This window comes from Tetrao urogallus (genome assembly GCF_951394365.1).
Source record: "Tetrao urogallus genome assembly, chromosome: 23".
Classification (NCBI taxonomy): Eukaryota; Metazoa; Chordata; class Aves; order Galliformes; family Phasianidae; genus Tetrao; species Tetrao urogallus.
In genome coordinates this window covers 2,487,778-2,504,975 of record NC_136836.1, presented here as the reverse complement: position 1 = coordinate 2,504,975, position 17,198 = coordinate 2,487,778, and the positions used below count along the sequence as shown (strand labels likewise).

Sequence of the window (17,198 nt, the reverse complement as noted above, 5' to 3'; positions counted from 1 at the left end):
GAGACAGGACGGCCGCGTTGCCCCGCCCCTTCCTGCCCCGCCATTGGGCCGCTCTCCTGCCACTCCCCTGAATGTGTTTCTTTGCTGCAGTCGCTCCGCTGTTTGCTTTTCGGTTTTTTTTTTTCTCCCTTCTCTTCCCGAAATCCTGTGAGGCGTCGGGACAAGGCTGCGTTGTTGCGGAAGACCAGCGCACCCCGAGGATTACGATAGTGATTTGTCAGCGAGGTTGTCAATCAAGTATGAGGGGCGGCCCTTCAGAGTTACGGTGACAGAGGAAATTAAGCCCTCCTTTTTCCGCTTCCGAATGGATAGCTGAGCTGTCCTTTGAGTTTTCCTCCTCTCTCCCATTGGGCAGCCTTGCTGTCAATCACAGCACGGGACGGGAACCATCGCAGACGGACAGTAGGCGGGAGGAGAGCAAGAACTGCTTAGCGATTGGTTGAAGAGCCGTCAATTCACAATCCCTGTTCTGCGATGGGCTCTCGTGGCCGTCAATCAAGCGCGTGGGCAGGCCGTTCGATGACGCGGGGCGGGACCAACCGTACAGCATTCTCATAGGCCTCCTTGGCCGTTCGTCTGCCTTTTTCCGCCGTCGATTGGTCGAGAGAGCCGTCATTCTTGCGTCACCACCGTTCGATTGGACAGCGTCGGGGAGGGCAGGTCGTTGCGCGGCGGCTGCGCGGGGGGACGCGGCGGGGAGGGACCGACCAGGAATTATTTTTATTTCTTTGTTTCCCGGGGTTATTAAAAAAAAAAAAAAAAAGAAAAAAAAAAAAAAAGAAAAAGAGGAGGGGGGAGAATTAAAAAAAAAAAACGACAGAAAAAAAAAACAAAAAGAAAAACGACGGCAGCCGCGCCGCGCGAGGAACCCGAGGGCCGCATGGTGCTGCCGTGAGCGGGGCGGCGCGGGGCCGGGAGGCGGCGGGAGGATGAAGCGGCGGAGCGCGGACTGCAGCAAGCTGCGGCGGCCGCTCAAGCGGAACCGCATCGCCGAGGGCATCTACGGCAGGTAGCGAACGGCCGGGGGAGGGGAGGGAAAGGAGGAGTGCGGGGGGGGGGGGGGTAACGCCGGGAGCTCCGCGGCTCCCCGGCCCGGCCGCGCCCCGCCCCCGCCCTGACAGCGGGCCGAGCGACATGGCGACCGCCGCCCCGCAGCCGGACCGCACGTGGGGAGCGGGGAGAGCCGGCGGGCGAGGTGAGGTGAGGCGAGGCGGGGCTCGGAAAGGAGGGCGCGGTGGGGGGGGGTCCGGCTGAGCGCAGGTAGCGGCGGTGGGGGGAAAGGTGACGGCAGTGCGGGCGGTGCGGTGATGTACGGGGGGAAATCAGCGCTCGGAAGGAGCGGCGCTGAGCCGGTAGGGCTGGTGGGGTGGGGGTGGGGGGGGTCACCGGCAGTGGGGGGGGTTGGAAAGGAGCGGGTTTGCAACTGAGGGACGCGGTCAGAGCGGTCACGGGGCAGTGGTTGGGCTGCGTGCTCTGCATGGCCCTTCTCCAACCTTACCGGAGGTCTAACGTCTATACAAACTGACTTGTGGAAGTTGTCCCGTTTCTGCTGCCAGCCCGGCAAAGGTTTGGCTGTGCTCTGAGTGGAAACCTTGCGCGCTGCAGGTGTTTGCTGTGCAGGAGGATGGGCGGCTGTGGCTGTGACAGGTGTTGGGATGTGCTGCTCTGCTCCTCGTGGATCCCTGCTCGGGAGAAGGGAGCATCTTGTTTTTGGCTCCCGGCGTTGAGAAAGCAGCGCTCGGATCGTTACGGCGATTGCTTGGAAGTTGTTATGCGGGGTGATTTGTCTTAGTGGAACAGTTTGAGTGTCAGCAGTGGGAATCGCGTGCTGCCCATGGCACAGGGTGGGGAGGGGGAGAGAAAAGGGAGAGCTGGGAAAGGTGTGGAGCAGCACAGAGTGAGTGTGGTTGGGGCAGCATGCAGAGCTGCTGCGTGGAGAGCTGTTGGAGATGCCAGGCTCTTGCAGGAGCTTCTCCTGGAATGTTTTGTATCAGAAATATGTTTTGTATCTGAAATGTTTTGTATCTGAAAATCAGAAGGGATTTTCAGCCTTTGTTACAGGTGGGGCTTTGATGAGCAGAAGTACGGGGTGGCTTTGAGGTGTTGTTCCACAGGAAGAGGAGCTGGTCTGCAGGCTGGAAATGGGGCTGGGGGCATTTCCCTCCTGGATTTCTTTATTCCTTGTTTCTTTATTCTTTTTTTTTCTGTTTTGCTTTTTTTCCTCACTTTCTGCCCATGATTTACATACAGACAGCATCTCTATAACGATAGAATTCCAAATCATTAAAATTACTCTGGTTACTGTAGCTATTTACTCAACTTATCTTAATTGCTGCCATCAGCTTACACAAACCCAGTAAATACAGTTATCAGGAGGCAGCACCGCAGTGATACAAACAGAGCAGCTAGGCTGAGCAAACAGCTTGATGAGCACACTTGAATCTTTGCAGGATTTGTGTTTGCTTTTTAATTGAAGACCAATCTTCCCACCCTTGTGCCAATCCTTCAGTGCGCTCACAGAGGGGTGAATGCGGCTGCGAGTTGCAATGCTGAAGAGTTTGGGAGCAGCTGCCCTTCACGCAGCCAACCTTCCCCAGCAAACATGCAGCACCTGCCCTCCCCATCCCTGAAGCTGCTTTTTGCATTTTGGGTGCCATTGTTTCCTGTCCTGCAGAATCCCAAGCTGATATTATGTGCAAAGCACAATGAATTGAGCTCCCTACAGGTGTTACCTGTGCAAAAAGCGTTGTGATCCTTATAACACTGCAGGTCTCCAAAGCCACCCAAGGCTTGGTGAGTGGGGCTCAGAAGGTCTCCACAGTTTGCATTCAGAACTTTGCTTTATGCCTTTTCAGCTCTCTGTTGCCATCGTTTTGCAGTTAGAATCTTTTGTCTTTGGCACTGCGCGTCCTTAGGACTTGAGCTGTTCGTTGAGGTGTTCATGGCAGCTTGTTGTTGTCGAAGCAATCGAAGTTGACTTGTTGCTGCTGGGCTCCCACTCCTCATCCTTGACGTATTTCACACCCCACTCTTCTGCTGCTGACTCTGTTGTGTGCTCTCCATCGAGTCCCGCTGGTGGCACAGCAGAGGAGGACCCTTCCCACCACAGCTCCATTCCGTTTTGTTGCTGTGTGACCTCTGAGTAAAGGAGCTCCTGCTCACATCTGACCTCAGTTCCCCTCTTTCGGTGTAAAGCTGCTCCCCAAAGAGGAATCCTCCTCCTCCAGCATTTTGCACGTGGGTCAGAAAACTGATTGCCCGGATTTTAGGCATCAGCGGGTGTCAGAACTGCAGGTGTGGGGTCACAGAGCAACGCTGTGCTCTGGGCTGCGCATCGGCGCGTGGCACAGAGGGACAATAGAGGCACCAGAGGGAGAAGCAGCGCCGGGAAGGGCTGATACAAAGCGGGGGGAGGAAGGGGGGCTGCTGCCGCCTTTGGGCCTTGGTTTTATTCTCATAACCTCATTTGGGGGGTGTCAGCCTGCCTTTGTGGTCGGGATCTGTGTGCCTTCCTCCCGAGGGTCCCCGCCAGCTGCAGCGTGCTGCAAATGCACCCTTTTTGTGTTTTGCTTTGTTGTTGTTGTGTTTTTTTTCCCTATGTATGAATTTGAATGTAGATATGTTTAAATGCACCCCTTTGGCAGCTCGGCATCGAAACACCCTTCCCTGCAGTTAAAGGCTTCAAATGCACCTTTAGGTCTTGGCCATGGGGTTCCGTGCTCAGCAGACAATGAGAGAACATCTGCGGTGTGAGGAGGGGGAGGCAGAAACATCTCAGCCCCGAGGATGGGGGAGAGCAGAGCAGGAGAGGAGCACAGCAGCTGTGGCAGCGTCTCTGTTTGCCAGGCTTTGCTTTGTACAAATCCATTGCAGAGCAAAGGGGAGCTTGAGGCCGAGCGTCTGGGCAAAGGAGCACGCCTTCATTGCTGCTGGAACAATAAATGTAGCTGAACGTAAGTCAGCTGTGTTGGACAAGGCTTGATTTTAATGGAGGGCGACCCGTGGTCTAATTATTGTGTATGAAATCTTCTCTCCTGTATTGCAGTTACCGACAGTTTTTATTCCTGACCTTTTAATTCATTAAAAGCAAGAAGTTCATAAGTTTGTACCACCGTTTGCTTTTTTTTTAATCAGTCTCTGTATTGGAAACGCTGACTGAGATCGCTTTTCTTTTTCCTTTGCAGTACTTTCCTGTACCTGAAGTTCCTGGTGGTGTGGGCACTGGTACTGCTAGCAGACTTTGTCCTGGAGTTCAGGTTTGAGTATCTGTGGCCCTTCTGGCTCTTCATCAGGAGCGTTTACGATTCCTTCAGATACCAGGGCTTGGTGAGTACGGCACGGAGCTGCTGGCCCTCTGTGGGGAAGTCCTGTGAGGCAGCAGGGTAATTTCCACACTCCACAGCTTATTTCGTGGCCCTGATGTTCACTTCCACAAAAGGAGCTGCCAGGTGGCGAGGTGACTTGTGCTCCAGTCTCTTCCTTCTCATGTTGCCTCTTTAATCTGTGGCAAGTGGAAGCGGAACACATGGCTGTCAAATAGTTCCCTGCAGGCAGATAGCGTTTGAATTCCTGAGATAAGGGGTTTTGTTTAGATCCCCCTCCATTAGAGCTTCCTTTAAGCCCTCTGTTTAAACATTTACCACCTGGGGAGAGTTCAGTGACTGCTGGTTTTTATTTGTAGTCGAATCTTAATGATGGCACTGCATCAGCACTGTGTGTCAGCCATCTTCAAACAAAACAAGGCGTAAATGCAGCAGCTTGGGGACTTGCAGGAGGGGTGGCTGGGGCACAGATATCCTCAGGCTGTACATTGGCTCATGAATGGACAGATCTGTCCTGCCATCAGCCAGGCTGCTCTGTTTGCTTGTGCTGGATGATCTTAGTGATCTCTCCCAGCCCAAACGGTGCAGCAGTTTCTTTGCCCTGGTTACAAGTCACGCTCACGTTTCTATGCTGGACTCACTGGTGACGTTTGCTGAATAATCTGAAACATTCTTCTTTCCCTCCTTTCTTTTTAGGCTTTTTCAGTATTTTTTGTGTGCGTAGCATTCACATCAAATATAATATGTCTGCTCTTCATACCAATACAATGGCTGTTCTTTGCTGCCAGCACGTACGTGTGGGTACAGTATGTCTGGCACACAGGTAGGTCGTTGTTCTTTAACTAAAACACACTGATTTGAATACGTATCTTAATTCTTGATCACATGCAGAACCCCTCTTCTATTTGTCAGATTTGCTTTAAGGCACTTTTTACACTGGTAAGAAATGTTCTTTCTGTTGCCCTTGGTATCCTTGTGTGCGCCCGATATCATCTCTCTTTGTACATCTTGTGGTTAATCTTCACTTAATGATTAACTGCTGGAACTGAAGGTCTGTGAGCAGGAGTTCCTGACTTCAGAACACTCCTGCACAGCTCAACAGGTCCTGAGCAAATGCAAGAGCTCTGAAACAATACGATGCCCTTCCCACTGCTCAACTAATGTGCTGTTTAATTGGGATATCACCATATACCCCCATATATTTAATTCAGGAAGACACCTTGCTTTGCTTGAAGGCAGCTTTTGGTCCCCCAGGACATTGGTGTTTGGGACTTTGGTAATGTTTCTGTGTTAGTCCTGCAGTGAGATGATGGGAGCTTGCAGGATAGCACGGATTGCTTCTCAGCTTGCTGGTGAAAGCAGTCATCTCCCTGACAAGTTAGTCATGGGGAATAATGACAGCGTGGGAGTTCATGGAAAAGACTATGAACCAGTTGCTGCCCAATATAAAATAGGTTAAAAAAAAACCCCAAACCTGGGTTTATTTTTAGGGTTGTGTTAAGATGTCGAAGCGTTCTCTCAAGCTGTTCTCAGAGCAAAGGCAGCATCTGATGGACCCAGCTTGAACTTCAGCTGTTTAGCTCTGCTTCCCTGCAGCCTTAGGAATTAATCTTTCTTCCATGCTTATTTAAGTTGATGGGAATTTGCTTTTTCTTTTTTTTTTTTTGAGAAAGTGCTGATCTTTTTAGGTAGTGCATTACCTCCCAGAACATCCCTTGTAGCAGAGGGATTTTAGCATAGCTTTCCAATTTGCCTGGAAGGAAACAGTTCAAGAGAGACCAGAAGTAGAGAGCATAGTAAACAGAGCAAAGCAAATCACATCAGGGCCTCAAAATAGCACCCACAGCTCCAAACTGGAGACCTGCTTCCAAATAAGCACACAAGACGTCGACGTCGGCGCGTAGCCAAAAACCTGATGAGGTTTGGGGCACGGAGCTGCGATTGAGTTGTGGGATTCTACAGCAGCAGTAACACAGTCAGCAGCGGTGGCTTCCATTGAGCAAGAGGGTTGAGAGCTGAGCTGAGCTGAGCTTTGCTTGGCTGCTGCAGGGAAGGATCTGTGCTGTGCCCTCCGTTCCTCCGCCGCGAGCGGCTCCTGGGGCCCATCTGCTCAGTGCTGGGCCTGGCAGATCCCGAACTTGGGGTGGGGAAGCAGTTCTGGCTGCGAGGTTGGCAGCTGTAACATGAGCTCATCTTCTGCAGCTCCTTCCACTCGCATTCCTGGTCTAAATACGGCGCTGTGCCGCGCTGTGCAGTTTGCTCCACCTCTGCTGGTTTCCGCTGGTGCCTTGTAACAGCAATCAAACAAGATAAGGAGGCAGGCGTTCAGAACCACCTTAAAGACATCCCAGATACTTGTATCAAGCAAAAAAACTCCCAAGCTCTTACAGTTCCATTTATAAATGTCTGAAAATTGCCCGCTGTCTTTTGGAAACCTTTAAAAATGGCTTTCGAATGTCTGCTGCTTGTCGTATGGTACTGAGGTGTTTCTCTCTTTTTTCCCCCGTCTCTCCTTCCCTCTCTCCCCTCCATAGAGAGGGGTGTGTGTCTACCAACAGTATCACTGTGGATACTTTTTGTTTATATCGAAGCAGCAATTAGATTTAAAGATTTAAAGAACTTCCACGTGGACCTTTGTCGTCCCTTCGCAGCACACTGGTGAGTCCCCTTTGCTCATTAACATTTCTTATTAAGCACTTATTATTAAACCAGAGGGGTCGATACCCGGGGCTTTGGATGTTGCTTCAGGGTTTGGCCGTTTGATTCTCCCTCTCACAGCTGCCCTTAAGCATTCCATCCATAACGTTGTGTATCACCCTGACCAAGTGTGGTTGTCCTGGAGGTATTTGTGATATTTGTGGGAGTTCTTGTCATCCATGTACAAATCCTGTACCTTCAAACGAGTGGAAGGCAAAAGTGTCACAGAAATATTTTCACTCATGATTCATGCATTCCATTAAGACGATTTTCTCTGAAGAATGCCTCTCATCCAGAGGTGCACTTCTCTACCACAAGTTTGTAGTGTACACAAGGCTTTGCTGGGATAATGTGTGTCCTCTTTTGTTCCCAGAGTATTTGGTCCATTTCTCCATGGGACAGCCCTCATTCATTTGGCATCTGTCATTTTCGTTTCTGTTGTCCACGCTGTGCAAATAAACCCCTTAAACACGAACTGAATTCTGCTCAGGTTACAGAAACAGTTCAGGAGCTGTGAAGAAAAGTCTTTCTATTGCTGAATTAGATGCAGACATCTCAGCTTGTCATCAGGGTTTTCAAACTGGAGCTACAGCTGGCTTTGCTCAGCATCACAAAAGGAGCACTGGCAGATGCATATGCAAATGGTTCTTGCATTCTGGAAGCGTACTTAGAAATGCAGATCATGCAGATCGTGCAGTGCTGTTACTGAGCAAAGAGTGGGAAGACTTCCATGGTTCACGCAGTCATTTAGATGGGAGTTTTCCCCAGTGTAGGAACACCTTCTGTGTTCAATATGCAGATTTGTGGTGCTTTGTTACAATGCTTGCCAAAGACAATGTATTTTTATATGCAGGTGTTTTTCACGGCCCCTCAGGACCAAAACTAGATTGCAGTTGGCTGCTACCTCCTGGAGAGATGCACGGTTGCACCTTGTGCTTGTCCAGCAGCTGGCACTGCCATGCACCATGCAATTGCATCATTGTAGTCATTTATGTTGCAATTAGTCTGTCTGTAACGAGCTGTAGCTTGGTAACAAACTCTCTCCATTCTTATCGTAGTGCAGCACAAAAGTTCTGTGGATCACTGTGTGAAAAATTGTAATTCAGATGTGCTCGCAGCTTTGCACTTCATTCATTTACATTTGGAATAATAAAGTTGCTCTTTTTTTTTTTCCTGTAGCATTGGTTACCCTGTCGTCAGTTTGGGCTTTGGCTTTAAAAGCTACGTCAGCTACAAAATGCGTTTAAGAAAACAAAAAGAGGTGCAGAAGGAGAACGAGTTCTACATGCAGCTCCTGCAGCAAGCGCTGCCCCCGGAGCAGCAGATGCTGCAGCGGCAGGAGAGGGAGGCAGAGGAAGGTGAGCTGCTCCTCCTGCTCTGTGCGCCACCAGCGCCTCAAGGTCCAGCTGCTTTCATCCCTTGTGATCCCAGAGGAGGCTGAAAGAAACCTTTGGTTTGGTTTGGTCTGACCCTAGAATGGCCTGGGTTGCAAAGGAGCACAGCGCTCATCCAGCTCCAACCCCCTGCTGTGTGCAGGTCACCAACCAGCAGCCCAGGCTGCCCAGAGCCACATCCAGCCTGGCCTTGAATGCCTGCAGGGATGGGGATCCACAGCCTCCTGGGCAACCTGTGCCAGTGCCTCACCACCCTCTGGGTGAAAAACTTCCTCCTCATATCCAACCTAAACTTCCCCTGTCTCAGCTTAAAACCATTCCCCCTTCTCCCATCACCATCCACCCTCACAAACAGCTGTTCTCCCTCCTGTTTATATGTTCCCTTCAAGTACTGGAAGGCTACAATGGAGTCTCCCCGGAGCCTTCTCTTCTCTGAGCTAAACAAGCCCAGCTCCTCCAGCCTTTCCTCATAGAGGTGCTCCAGCCTCTGATCATCTCAGTGGCTCCTCCAAGAGCTCCACGTCCTTCTCATGTTGGGGGACCCAGCTCTGACTGCAGCGCTGCAGATGGGGCCTCACAAGATCCAAGCAGAGGGGCACAATCACCTCCCCCTCCCTGCTGGCCACCCATTTCTTTTCTTCTTGGGTTTGGGTTTGTTTCGTTTTTGCTAAGCAGACTCTTAATGATTGCCTTCAGCAGAAGAGATGGTTGTAGACGCCACCGTTTTTCTCCGTGTCATAATATTGATTGATTTTTAACAAACTAATTTATTTTTTTTCTTTATTTTGGTATTGCAGCCAAAGGATTATCTGAGATGGATTCCTCGATACTTTTGCAGCACAATGGAGGCATTCCAGCCAATAAAAAATTATCCGCAACGTTGCCAGAGCTAGAATATAGAGAAAAAGGGAAAGAAAAGGACAAGGATGCTAAGAAACACAATCTCGGAATAAATAACAACATTTTGCAACCCGTAGACTCTAAAATACAAGAAATTGAATATATGGAAAACCATATCAATAGTAAAAGATTGAACAACGATCTTGTGGGAAGTACAGAAAACCTCTTAAAGGAGGACTCATGCACTGCCTCATCCAAAAATTACAAAAACGTCAGTGGGGTTGTGAACTCCTCCCCACGCAGTCACAGTGCGACCAACGGGAGCATCCCCTCAGCAGCCACTAAGAACGAGAAGAAGCAGAAGTGTCCGAGCAAGAGCCCCAGTGCACATAAGGACTTAATGGAGAATTGTATTCCCAATAACCAGCTCAGCAAACCAGATGCGTTGGTGAGGTGAGTTTCGTTGGAACGCAGTGCAGGAGCCTCTCGTGGCGCCAGGCTTTGGGGGGTGTTTGGGGTTTTGTTGGGTTTTAGGTTCTTAGTTGGTCTTCTGAGGGAAATGTAAGCTGTGATCTCGTAGGGAGGACAGAGCTGGCTGGCAGTGGGATGAGGCAGGCAGCAGGCAGCCTGCTGGGGTCTGTTCCCGACTTTTGCCTCCCGTGGCCACATCGTGTTCAGCAAACAGCTTCCAGTGTCCCTCAGGATGTGGTCCTCACCGACCTCACAGGGTGTTGTGAGGCTCTGGATGGCTGTCATTGGAGGAAAGGCACGAGGAAAATGTGGAGAATGCTCATTACAGAGCTCAGGGGATTCTTGGCAAGCATGCCCAGGTGATTTTTCCATCTCCAGGGAATTCAGAGGGGCTCGGTGGTACTTGGGCAGGTTTTGGTTTCTCATCTGGTGGTGGGGTCTCTTTTTCCTTCTGAAACATTTGGATTTTGCTTTCAATTCACAAATACAGATGCAATTATCAGCTGCCCTACGACTCCTTGATGCAATCACTCGAACTTGCTGTGCTTGTGAGCTGCATTACTGCTCACCAACCAGTTTAAATGCAGGCCACAGCACTTGAACAGGACAGCAAAGATGGGAAAGGTCTCATCTTGATGTCCACTCGCCTGAAGTTTGCCCTGAGGAGCTGCTAGCAGTGGCACAGCACCCATAGAAGAACTGAAGTGCTGCATGCTCACGTTGGCAGCAGGGGCAACGAGGGCAAAACAAAGAACAGCTCTCTTAGTGAAGCACTCTGGGTCGTGTAGAACTTCAGTTTTTGTAGCCAGGTGATTATGGAGCAGTGTAACCAAAGGGACACAGCGTTCATCAGTGGGTGATGGACAGCTGGAAGCAGCAGCCTGAGCATCTTTGCCTTCCCAAGGCAGTAAGGGAAACGATCCATCTTGGAGGGGACTGCTCAGTCTGCTTTGTTACTGAGAGCAGTAATGATAGGCAGCAGTGCTGAAGGAAAAAAGCAGCATAGCTGTGTTTCTGGTAATGAGAAACAAAGAAATCGGCATTGGCTCTGTATGCACAGAAGAGCTTGGACTTGCTTTTTAACAGCAGAACATTTGGGGGCTGAAGATGAGCACGTGGCTCACACCAGAGGATGCAAGAAGTGCGCTTCTTTATTTTTTTAAATGGGAAATGATCTTTTTTTTTTAATGAATTACCACTAATTTTGGCAGATCTGATTGTCGTAATGAGAGAAACCAGGCAGGAAACATTTGGTCCTTACCCTGTGATGGATTATTGGCTTCCTAACTCATACAGGGAGGACATTTTCCTGCTGTCGGATTGTCACGATGGAGCTCAAGGTGTTGAAGTAACTTGTTGTCCTCAGCATGAAGCATTCATTTGCTTAGTGCCATCACTGTTTGCCCACTATGATTTTTCTTCTACCTATGCATATGTATACGATGTACTTTTTATTCATTATTTTATCTTAAGAGATTAATTTCAAACATGTGGGGAACGCAAAGCTGAGCTGGGGGCCTCTCATTACAAACTGGTGTCTCTATTTAACCCATTTGAGATGAAAATATATTAACGAATAAGCTTGCATGACTTGCTAAGGCTGCAGTTAAGTGTATGGCAGATTCTCTCAGGTCAGGAGGAATTGAAACTAACTTCACCAAGTCCTGAACTATGGATAACAGAACGCAGGTACGTTTTGTGCTTGGAGGAAAAAACCCAACCGTGTTTAGTGAGGACTCAGGGGTGCAGAGCATCACTGACACAGCCTGAATTAGGTGAGAAAAGCGAAAATGTGCTCTTGTGGTCACCTGGCAGCCCTGGGGGTTTCTCAGCCTTATCAGTTTCATTTCTGCATGGAGGGAAGGAGGCGATTCCATCAGGTGTTGCACAGTGCTGCAGTGGTGGAGGGGAACAGAATTCCCATGGGGGTTGTGAAGGGTTTGCACAGCTGTACGTAGAGCTGTGTGTGTAGAGTTACCTAACGGATGATACAGCAAGGAGAGGCATCATTTCTGAACTGATCGTCTGATGCACTGGGACCCTTGGGTAACGGGGAAGTGCAGTCTTTTAAACTGAACGCCCTCTTTTAAAATTGTCTGTCTTAGGTTGGAACAAGACATTAAAAAGTTAAAGGCTGACCTGCAAGCAAGCAGGCAGATCGAGCAGGAGCTGCGTAGCCAGATCAGTTCTTTGACCAACACAGAACGGGGAATTCGGTCTGAGATCGGGCAGCTCCGGCAGGAAAACGAGCTGCTCCAGAACAAGTAGGTGCTCTGTACAGCTGTGTGAGATGGATGCTGATGGCTGGAGTTTGCTGGAGGGGGAAATGCTGTGTTAAGACTTTACAAAGTATGAGGTGCTTGCAAGAAAGCAAGACTCACCTGGGACTTGTGACAGCAATTTATTTGTAGAAAGTGAAAACCTGTGCTAAACCCCACACCTGATTTCTTCCAGATTGCACAATGCTGTACAAATGAAACAGAAAGACAAGCAAATGATCAGCCAGCTGGAGAAGAAACTAAAGGCAGAGCAAGAGGCAAGAGCCTTTGTAGAAAAACAATTAATGGAAGAAAAGAAGAGAAAGAAGTTGGAAGAAGCGACCGCTGCACGTGCTGTTGCATTTGCTGCTGCTACAAGGTGTGTGGTTCTGCCCCAGAAGGAATATCAGCTCCAGAAAATGTCTCAGATGATGAATGCACTCTGAGTTTACAAAGATGATCAGGGGGCTGCAGCAGCTCCCCTATGAAGACAGGCTGAGGGAGCTGGGCTTGTTCAGCATGGAGAAAAGAGGGCTGCGGGGTGACCTCACTGCAGCCTGCAGTACCTAAAGGGAGCCTACAGACAGGAGGGGAATGAACTCTTGGAAAGGGGAGATGACAGCAGGACAAGGGGAAATGGTTTGAAGTTGAGGGAGGGCAGATTGAGGTTGGATATCAGGGGGAAGTTCTGTGCTATGAGAGCAGTGAGGTGCTGGAACAGCTGCCCAGAGAGGCTGTGATGCCCCGTCCATCCCTGGAGGTGTTCAAGGCCAGGTTGGATGGGGCCCTGGGCAGCCTGGGCTGCTGTGAAATGTGGAGGTTGGTGGCCCTGTGTGTGATGGGTGAGGTTGGAGCTTCGTCATCCTTGAGGTCCCTTCCAACCCCAGCCATTCTGTGATTCTGTGAGTTATCAGCTGTACAGTGGCTGTGCTGGCAGAGAGCTGTTGTGCCCTGTGTGGGTCAGTCCTCTCAAAACAGAATCTCCCCTTTCACATGGGGGCTGTGCATCAAGGTTTCATGCAGTGACCTTGGCCAAAATGGCCTTTCTGTTGCTCCTCAGAAATCTGCTGCTGTAGCCACTGACTGCCAGTGCTCAGCACAGTGATATTTCAGTATTCATGCAGGTGTAAGATGGAATGGTTTTTAACATGAGAATGTGATGCAAGTGACAGTGATGGCAGTGATCCAAGTGTCTGAAAAGCTTTATTTCAGCTTTTCTGTTCTCCATCCTTCATAAACGTTCCAGGCAACTTCCCAATCCTCAAGGTGTAAAATTGGGGAACTCCGTGGAGTTTTTCATTGTTGCCATAGGGAAAATTTCCTACTGAAAAGAGCAAAGTTACCTTTCCTTTCTTATCCATCAGTACTGGTAGTACTTGTCATGTAATAAGCAATCCCGGGCTCACAGCCTCCTGCTTTTATTCACTGTCTTCTCTTTCAATGCTTTTTCTGCAGAGGAGAATGTACCGAAACTTTACGGAATCGCATCCGAGAGCTGGAGACAGAGTGCAAGAAGCTGAGCATTGACATCAAGCTGAAAGAAGATCAGATACGAGAACTAGAAATGAAAGTTCAGGTAACAAGAAAGTGCCAGGGCTTAGAGCAGCATCACAGCAAGCAGTCTCAAGGGTGTGAGAGCGCTGGATCTACACAAGAGGCAATGAACACCTCCAAGAATTGGTCTCCTCAGATGTGTTTCTTGCATGTCTTGCATCAGAGTTTGTAAGAAGATGGGGATGAGAAAGGTTACAGGTTTCAGCTCCACGCCACTCCAATGTTTAAATGGTTTGGGTTGATTTTCTTTTCCCCACACCAATGGTCAGGATAGACGGAGGAAAACAACTTCCACTACACCTTATGTCCTGTGTGAGGCCTTGTTGGCAGTCTGTGTTGTTTTAAGTGTTGTCAAGTAAGGGATTCAACAACAACAAAAAAACCCCAACCATCTAGAAATAGCCATTCCCAACCACAAGGTGACTGACTTCCATGCAATAATTGCTCCCTCCTTTTCACTTTTCTACATTTCTGGGTTTGCATCAGTTTGGTTAAATGTGAAAAGCACGCGAAGATGAAGAAGTCCCTCCCATCAGACAACTGAAATAGCTTACAATGCAGTCAGTCTTTATTTAGTATAGCTTCAAACTTCCTGGTAAGGGCTTTGTCCCCATTCTAGCTGCTTTCATATTCCACAGCTTAGCTCTTTGTGCTTGCAGAAGAGCTCTGTGCAGCTCTCAGCTGGGAGGGATGGGTGAAAGGTCTCACAGACAGCAAGGAGCTGAGGAGCAGGGAAATGGGACCTGAAGTTCTTCAGAGGGAGAGTGGTGAGGTGCTGGAACAGCTGCCCAGAGAGGCTGTGATGCCCCGTCCATCCCTGGAGGTGTTCAAGGCCAGGTTGGATGGAGCCCTGGGCAGCCTGGGCTGCTATTGAATGTGGAGGTTGGTGGCCCTGTGTGTGATGGGTGAGGTTGGAGCTTCGTGATCCTTGAGGTCCCTTCCAAATGTGTTCATTCTGGGGACCTGCTCACTGCACTGTAGCTGCTCTTTGTACAGTATGGCTTTAATCACTTGTGTGATGGTCATGTGTAATTACTGCAGGTGATACTACAGCGTCCTCAGTTAACCATCATTTTAATTGGACTGTATTAATACCAGGCCCAGTAGCGTGCTTGTAAGAAAGGGAAAGATTTCTCAGTGCAGCTCATCCGTGAAGCCTACAGGAATATTTTTCCTCATTGCTCCTACAGGAACTGAGGAAGTACAAGGAAAACGAGAAGGATACGGAGGTGTTGATGTCAGCACTTTCAGCCATGCAGGATAAAACGCAGCACTTAGAGAACAGCCTGAGCGCAGAGACGCGGATCAAGCTGGATCTTTTCTCGGCGTTAGGAGACGCGAAACGGCAGCTTGAGATCGCCCAAGGTAACACAGAGTGGTGGGGAGGGTTGGAGATGGGGAATCTTGGGGTCCCCCCCAATCCAAGCCGTCCTGGGATCTCCTCCGTTTTTATAAATGGTTTCCTCGAAGCTGGAGAACTTCTTTGAAAGAGCTAGAAGATAAGATAGCAGCGCTGTCTGTTGGCCCCGGCCCTCGATCTGAAGCAAATAGACCAAAATGGGGGGGGGGGAAACCCAAAGGTCCCCCTGTCGGTAAGCAGAGAGGTGTCCGTGTTGCGGTGCCACCAGGGGGAGCTTGGAGCCAGCGTTTAACCTGCGGGGCTGTCTGTTAGCTGGGAGCCCTGGAGCAAAAGGAAGTAAACTCTTGGTTCAGTAGCTGTGGAATTTCCTCGAAGGAGTTCGTTTGCAGGAAGGCTTTCTTACAATGAGAATCTTTTTTTTTCTGTGCTCTTTATGCCGTTACATAAATCATGGGTCTGTGAGTGTGGGGGTGGTGTGGAACGCAGGGGGGTGTAGAGAAATGGTGTGGACAGCTTTGGAAATCAGGAGAATAACGTGTTCAGTGACCCCCCGTGGGGTGGCTGTGACAAATGGGACAGTGCAGAATAAAAGTCACATTTTGGCACCGTGCAGCTGTGGATCCAAACAATGCAAAACGGAATAGAAGATGTGGTGGTGTGACGTGGTGCTGTAAGCATCTGACACAGAGGGGCAGCTGCACCGAGGCTTTTGCTTTTGCTGTTAGCAGATCAAAAAGCCAAATCCCTTCGTGGCGTTTGGCTTCAGCTGCTCATCACAGGAGCGCTGGAAGGTGGGAAGGTGCAGCTGTTTCTCAGCGACGCTCTTTGCCATTTCAGGGCAAATCATTCAGAAAGATCAGGAAATCAAGGAGCTCAAACAGAAGATTGCCGAAGTGATGGCAGTAATGCCCAGCATCACCTACACCGCAGCCACCAGCACGCTCAGCCCCGTTTCCCCACATTACTCTTCCAAATTTGTGGAGACCAGCCCTTCTGGACTCGATCCTAATGCCTCTGTTTATCAGCCCATGAAGAAATGAATGCCAACTCTGGTTTTGCCCGGCGACGTCGCCGTGCTGAAGGCTTCACACAGGAGTGTCTCTTGCAGTCCAAGATGAAATTGTATCGTGTGAGACTGTTATTTGTTGTCATTAAAAACAGGAGAAAAAAAAAACAAACAAAAAACCCATCTGGATCGACTAGAACTGCCCATCAGTTTTTCTTGTAAATTTTTAGAAACCTCACAGAACTTTGCAATTTATTTTCCTTGGCCAATGCATTAAAAACGATTCTTGGTTTTCAAGTAGCCAATTTTGCCTTCTTATGTACTTGTGCATGGTTTCCTCTTGAAAATACAGGGCTTTGCTTGATTTTGAACCCTTTCTTCTCCCGTTGTTTTTATTTTTAAACAATCGAGTTGAATTTGCCAATCAGATTCATTGAGAAATAGTGAGGAAAAACCTTTTGTTTTGACAGTGAAAGGGTTAAATAATCCAACAAAGCTTTGATTGATAGATGTGTTAAATACAAACAGGAGGCGTTGAGGAAGAGAAATTAATTCCCCCGTCCAAGGACCAAACCAAATTCAGGGGTGTTGCTTAAGGGAAAACAGGAGGAAATGGGTGAGGATGCGACCGTGGTTGTTGTGTGAAATATTTATGCTCCCGTTGGTGTCTCTGGTCATTGAGAACTGCTGACAGTCTTGTTCACAGTGCCTTGGGAAAAGACATTTCAAGAGGAAACTTGATAGTTTAAACTATTTTTCCCCCCTTCGCTGTCATCTAGCTTTATATCAAGCTCATTACAGAGTCTGCTGCAAATTGTACATGGTAATTTGGATGTTCATCATAAACCAAGGTTACATCTTCTGTTTATTTCGATATAAACTCAGCAGTGTTCTGTAACTTGCCTTGATGATACAGCATCACAAAAGGCACAATATTAACCCAGGAAGCGTTGTGAAGGCAGAGCTGTGCAATGTACTGTATACAAGAGACTGTAAAGCTGGCTAATAAAAGCTGCAGTTCTGGTTTTTTATTATTATTACTTTTTTTCTATCACCTCATGTGTGCAAACTTAAACGGAGCTGAATATTTTTTTCAGCCGTTGTGCCAAGGAGGTTTTGAAGGAGTTTTTGAAATTGCAGAAAGGTTTGAGTTAAAATGTGTGCTGTAGGTTGGTAGAAGAAACGTTGGCACTGCTGACATCCAAAGGGCTGCAGATGATTTTGAGGGTGGGGGTTGAAAGGATGGGGAACAAAACAATGGGGAGGAGCAGAATAAACTCAAGCTGTGGGTTTGCA

General features: G+C 48.8%; 1 protein-coding gene across 2 annotated transcripts; it reads left to right on the top strand.

Moving 5' to 3' along the window:
• Nucleotides 1-785: 785 nt before the first annotated feature.
• Nucleotides 786-15,936, top strand: MACO1 (macoilin 1; the record flags this gene model as incomplete). 2 transcript variants are annotated; one of them, XM_079546059.1, is made up of 11 exons in its annotated part: nt 786-1,009; nt 4,185-4,326; nt 5,019-5,145; nt 6,857-6,980; nt 8,199-8,377; nt 9,211-9,706; nt 11,830-11,988; nt 12,179-12,361; nt 13,438-13,558; nt 14,727-14,901; nt 15,734-15,936. In XM_079546059.1, exons 1-11 carry the CDS (start codon nt 930-932, stop codon nt 15,934-15,936), a joined length of 1,989 nt encoding a protein of 662 aa, XP_079402185.1. In that variant the 5' UTR covers nt 786-929. The 2 variants fall into 2 exon arrangements, with proteins under 2 accessions (XP_079402185.1, XP_079402186.1); XM_079546060.1 differs by lacking the exons at nt 8,199-8,377; nt 9,211-9,706.
• Between the last annotated feature and the right edge of the window lie 1,262 nt (nt 15,937-17,198).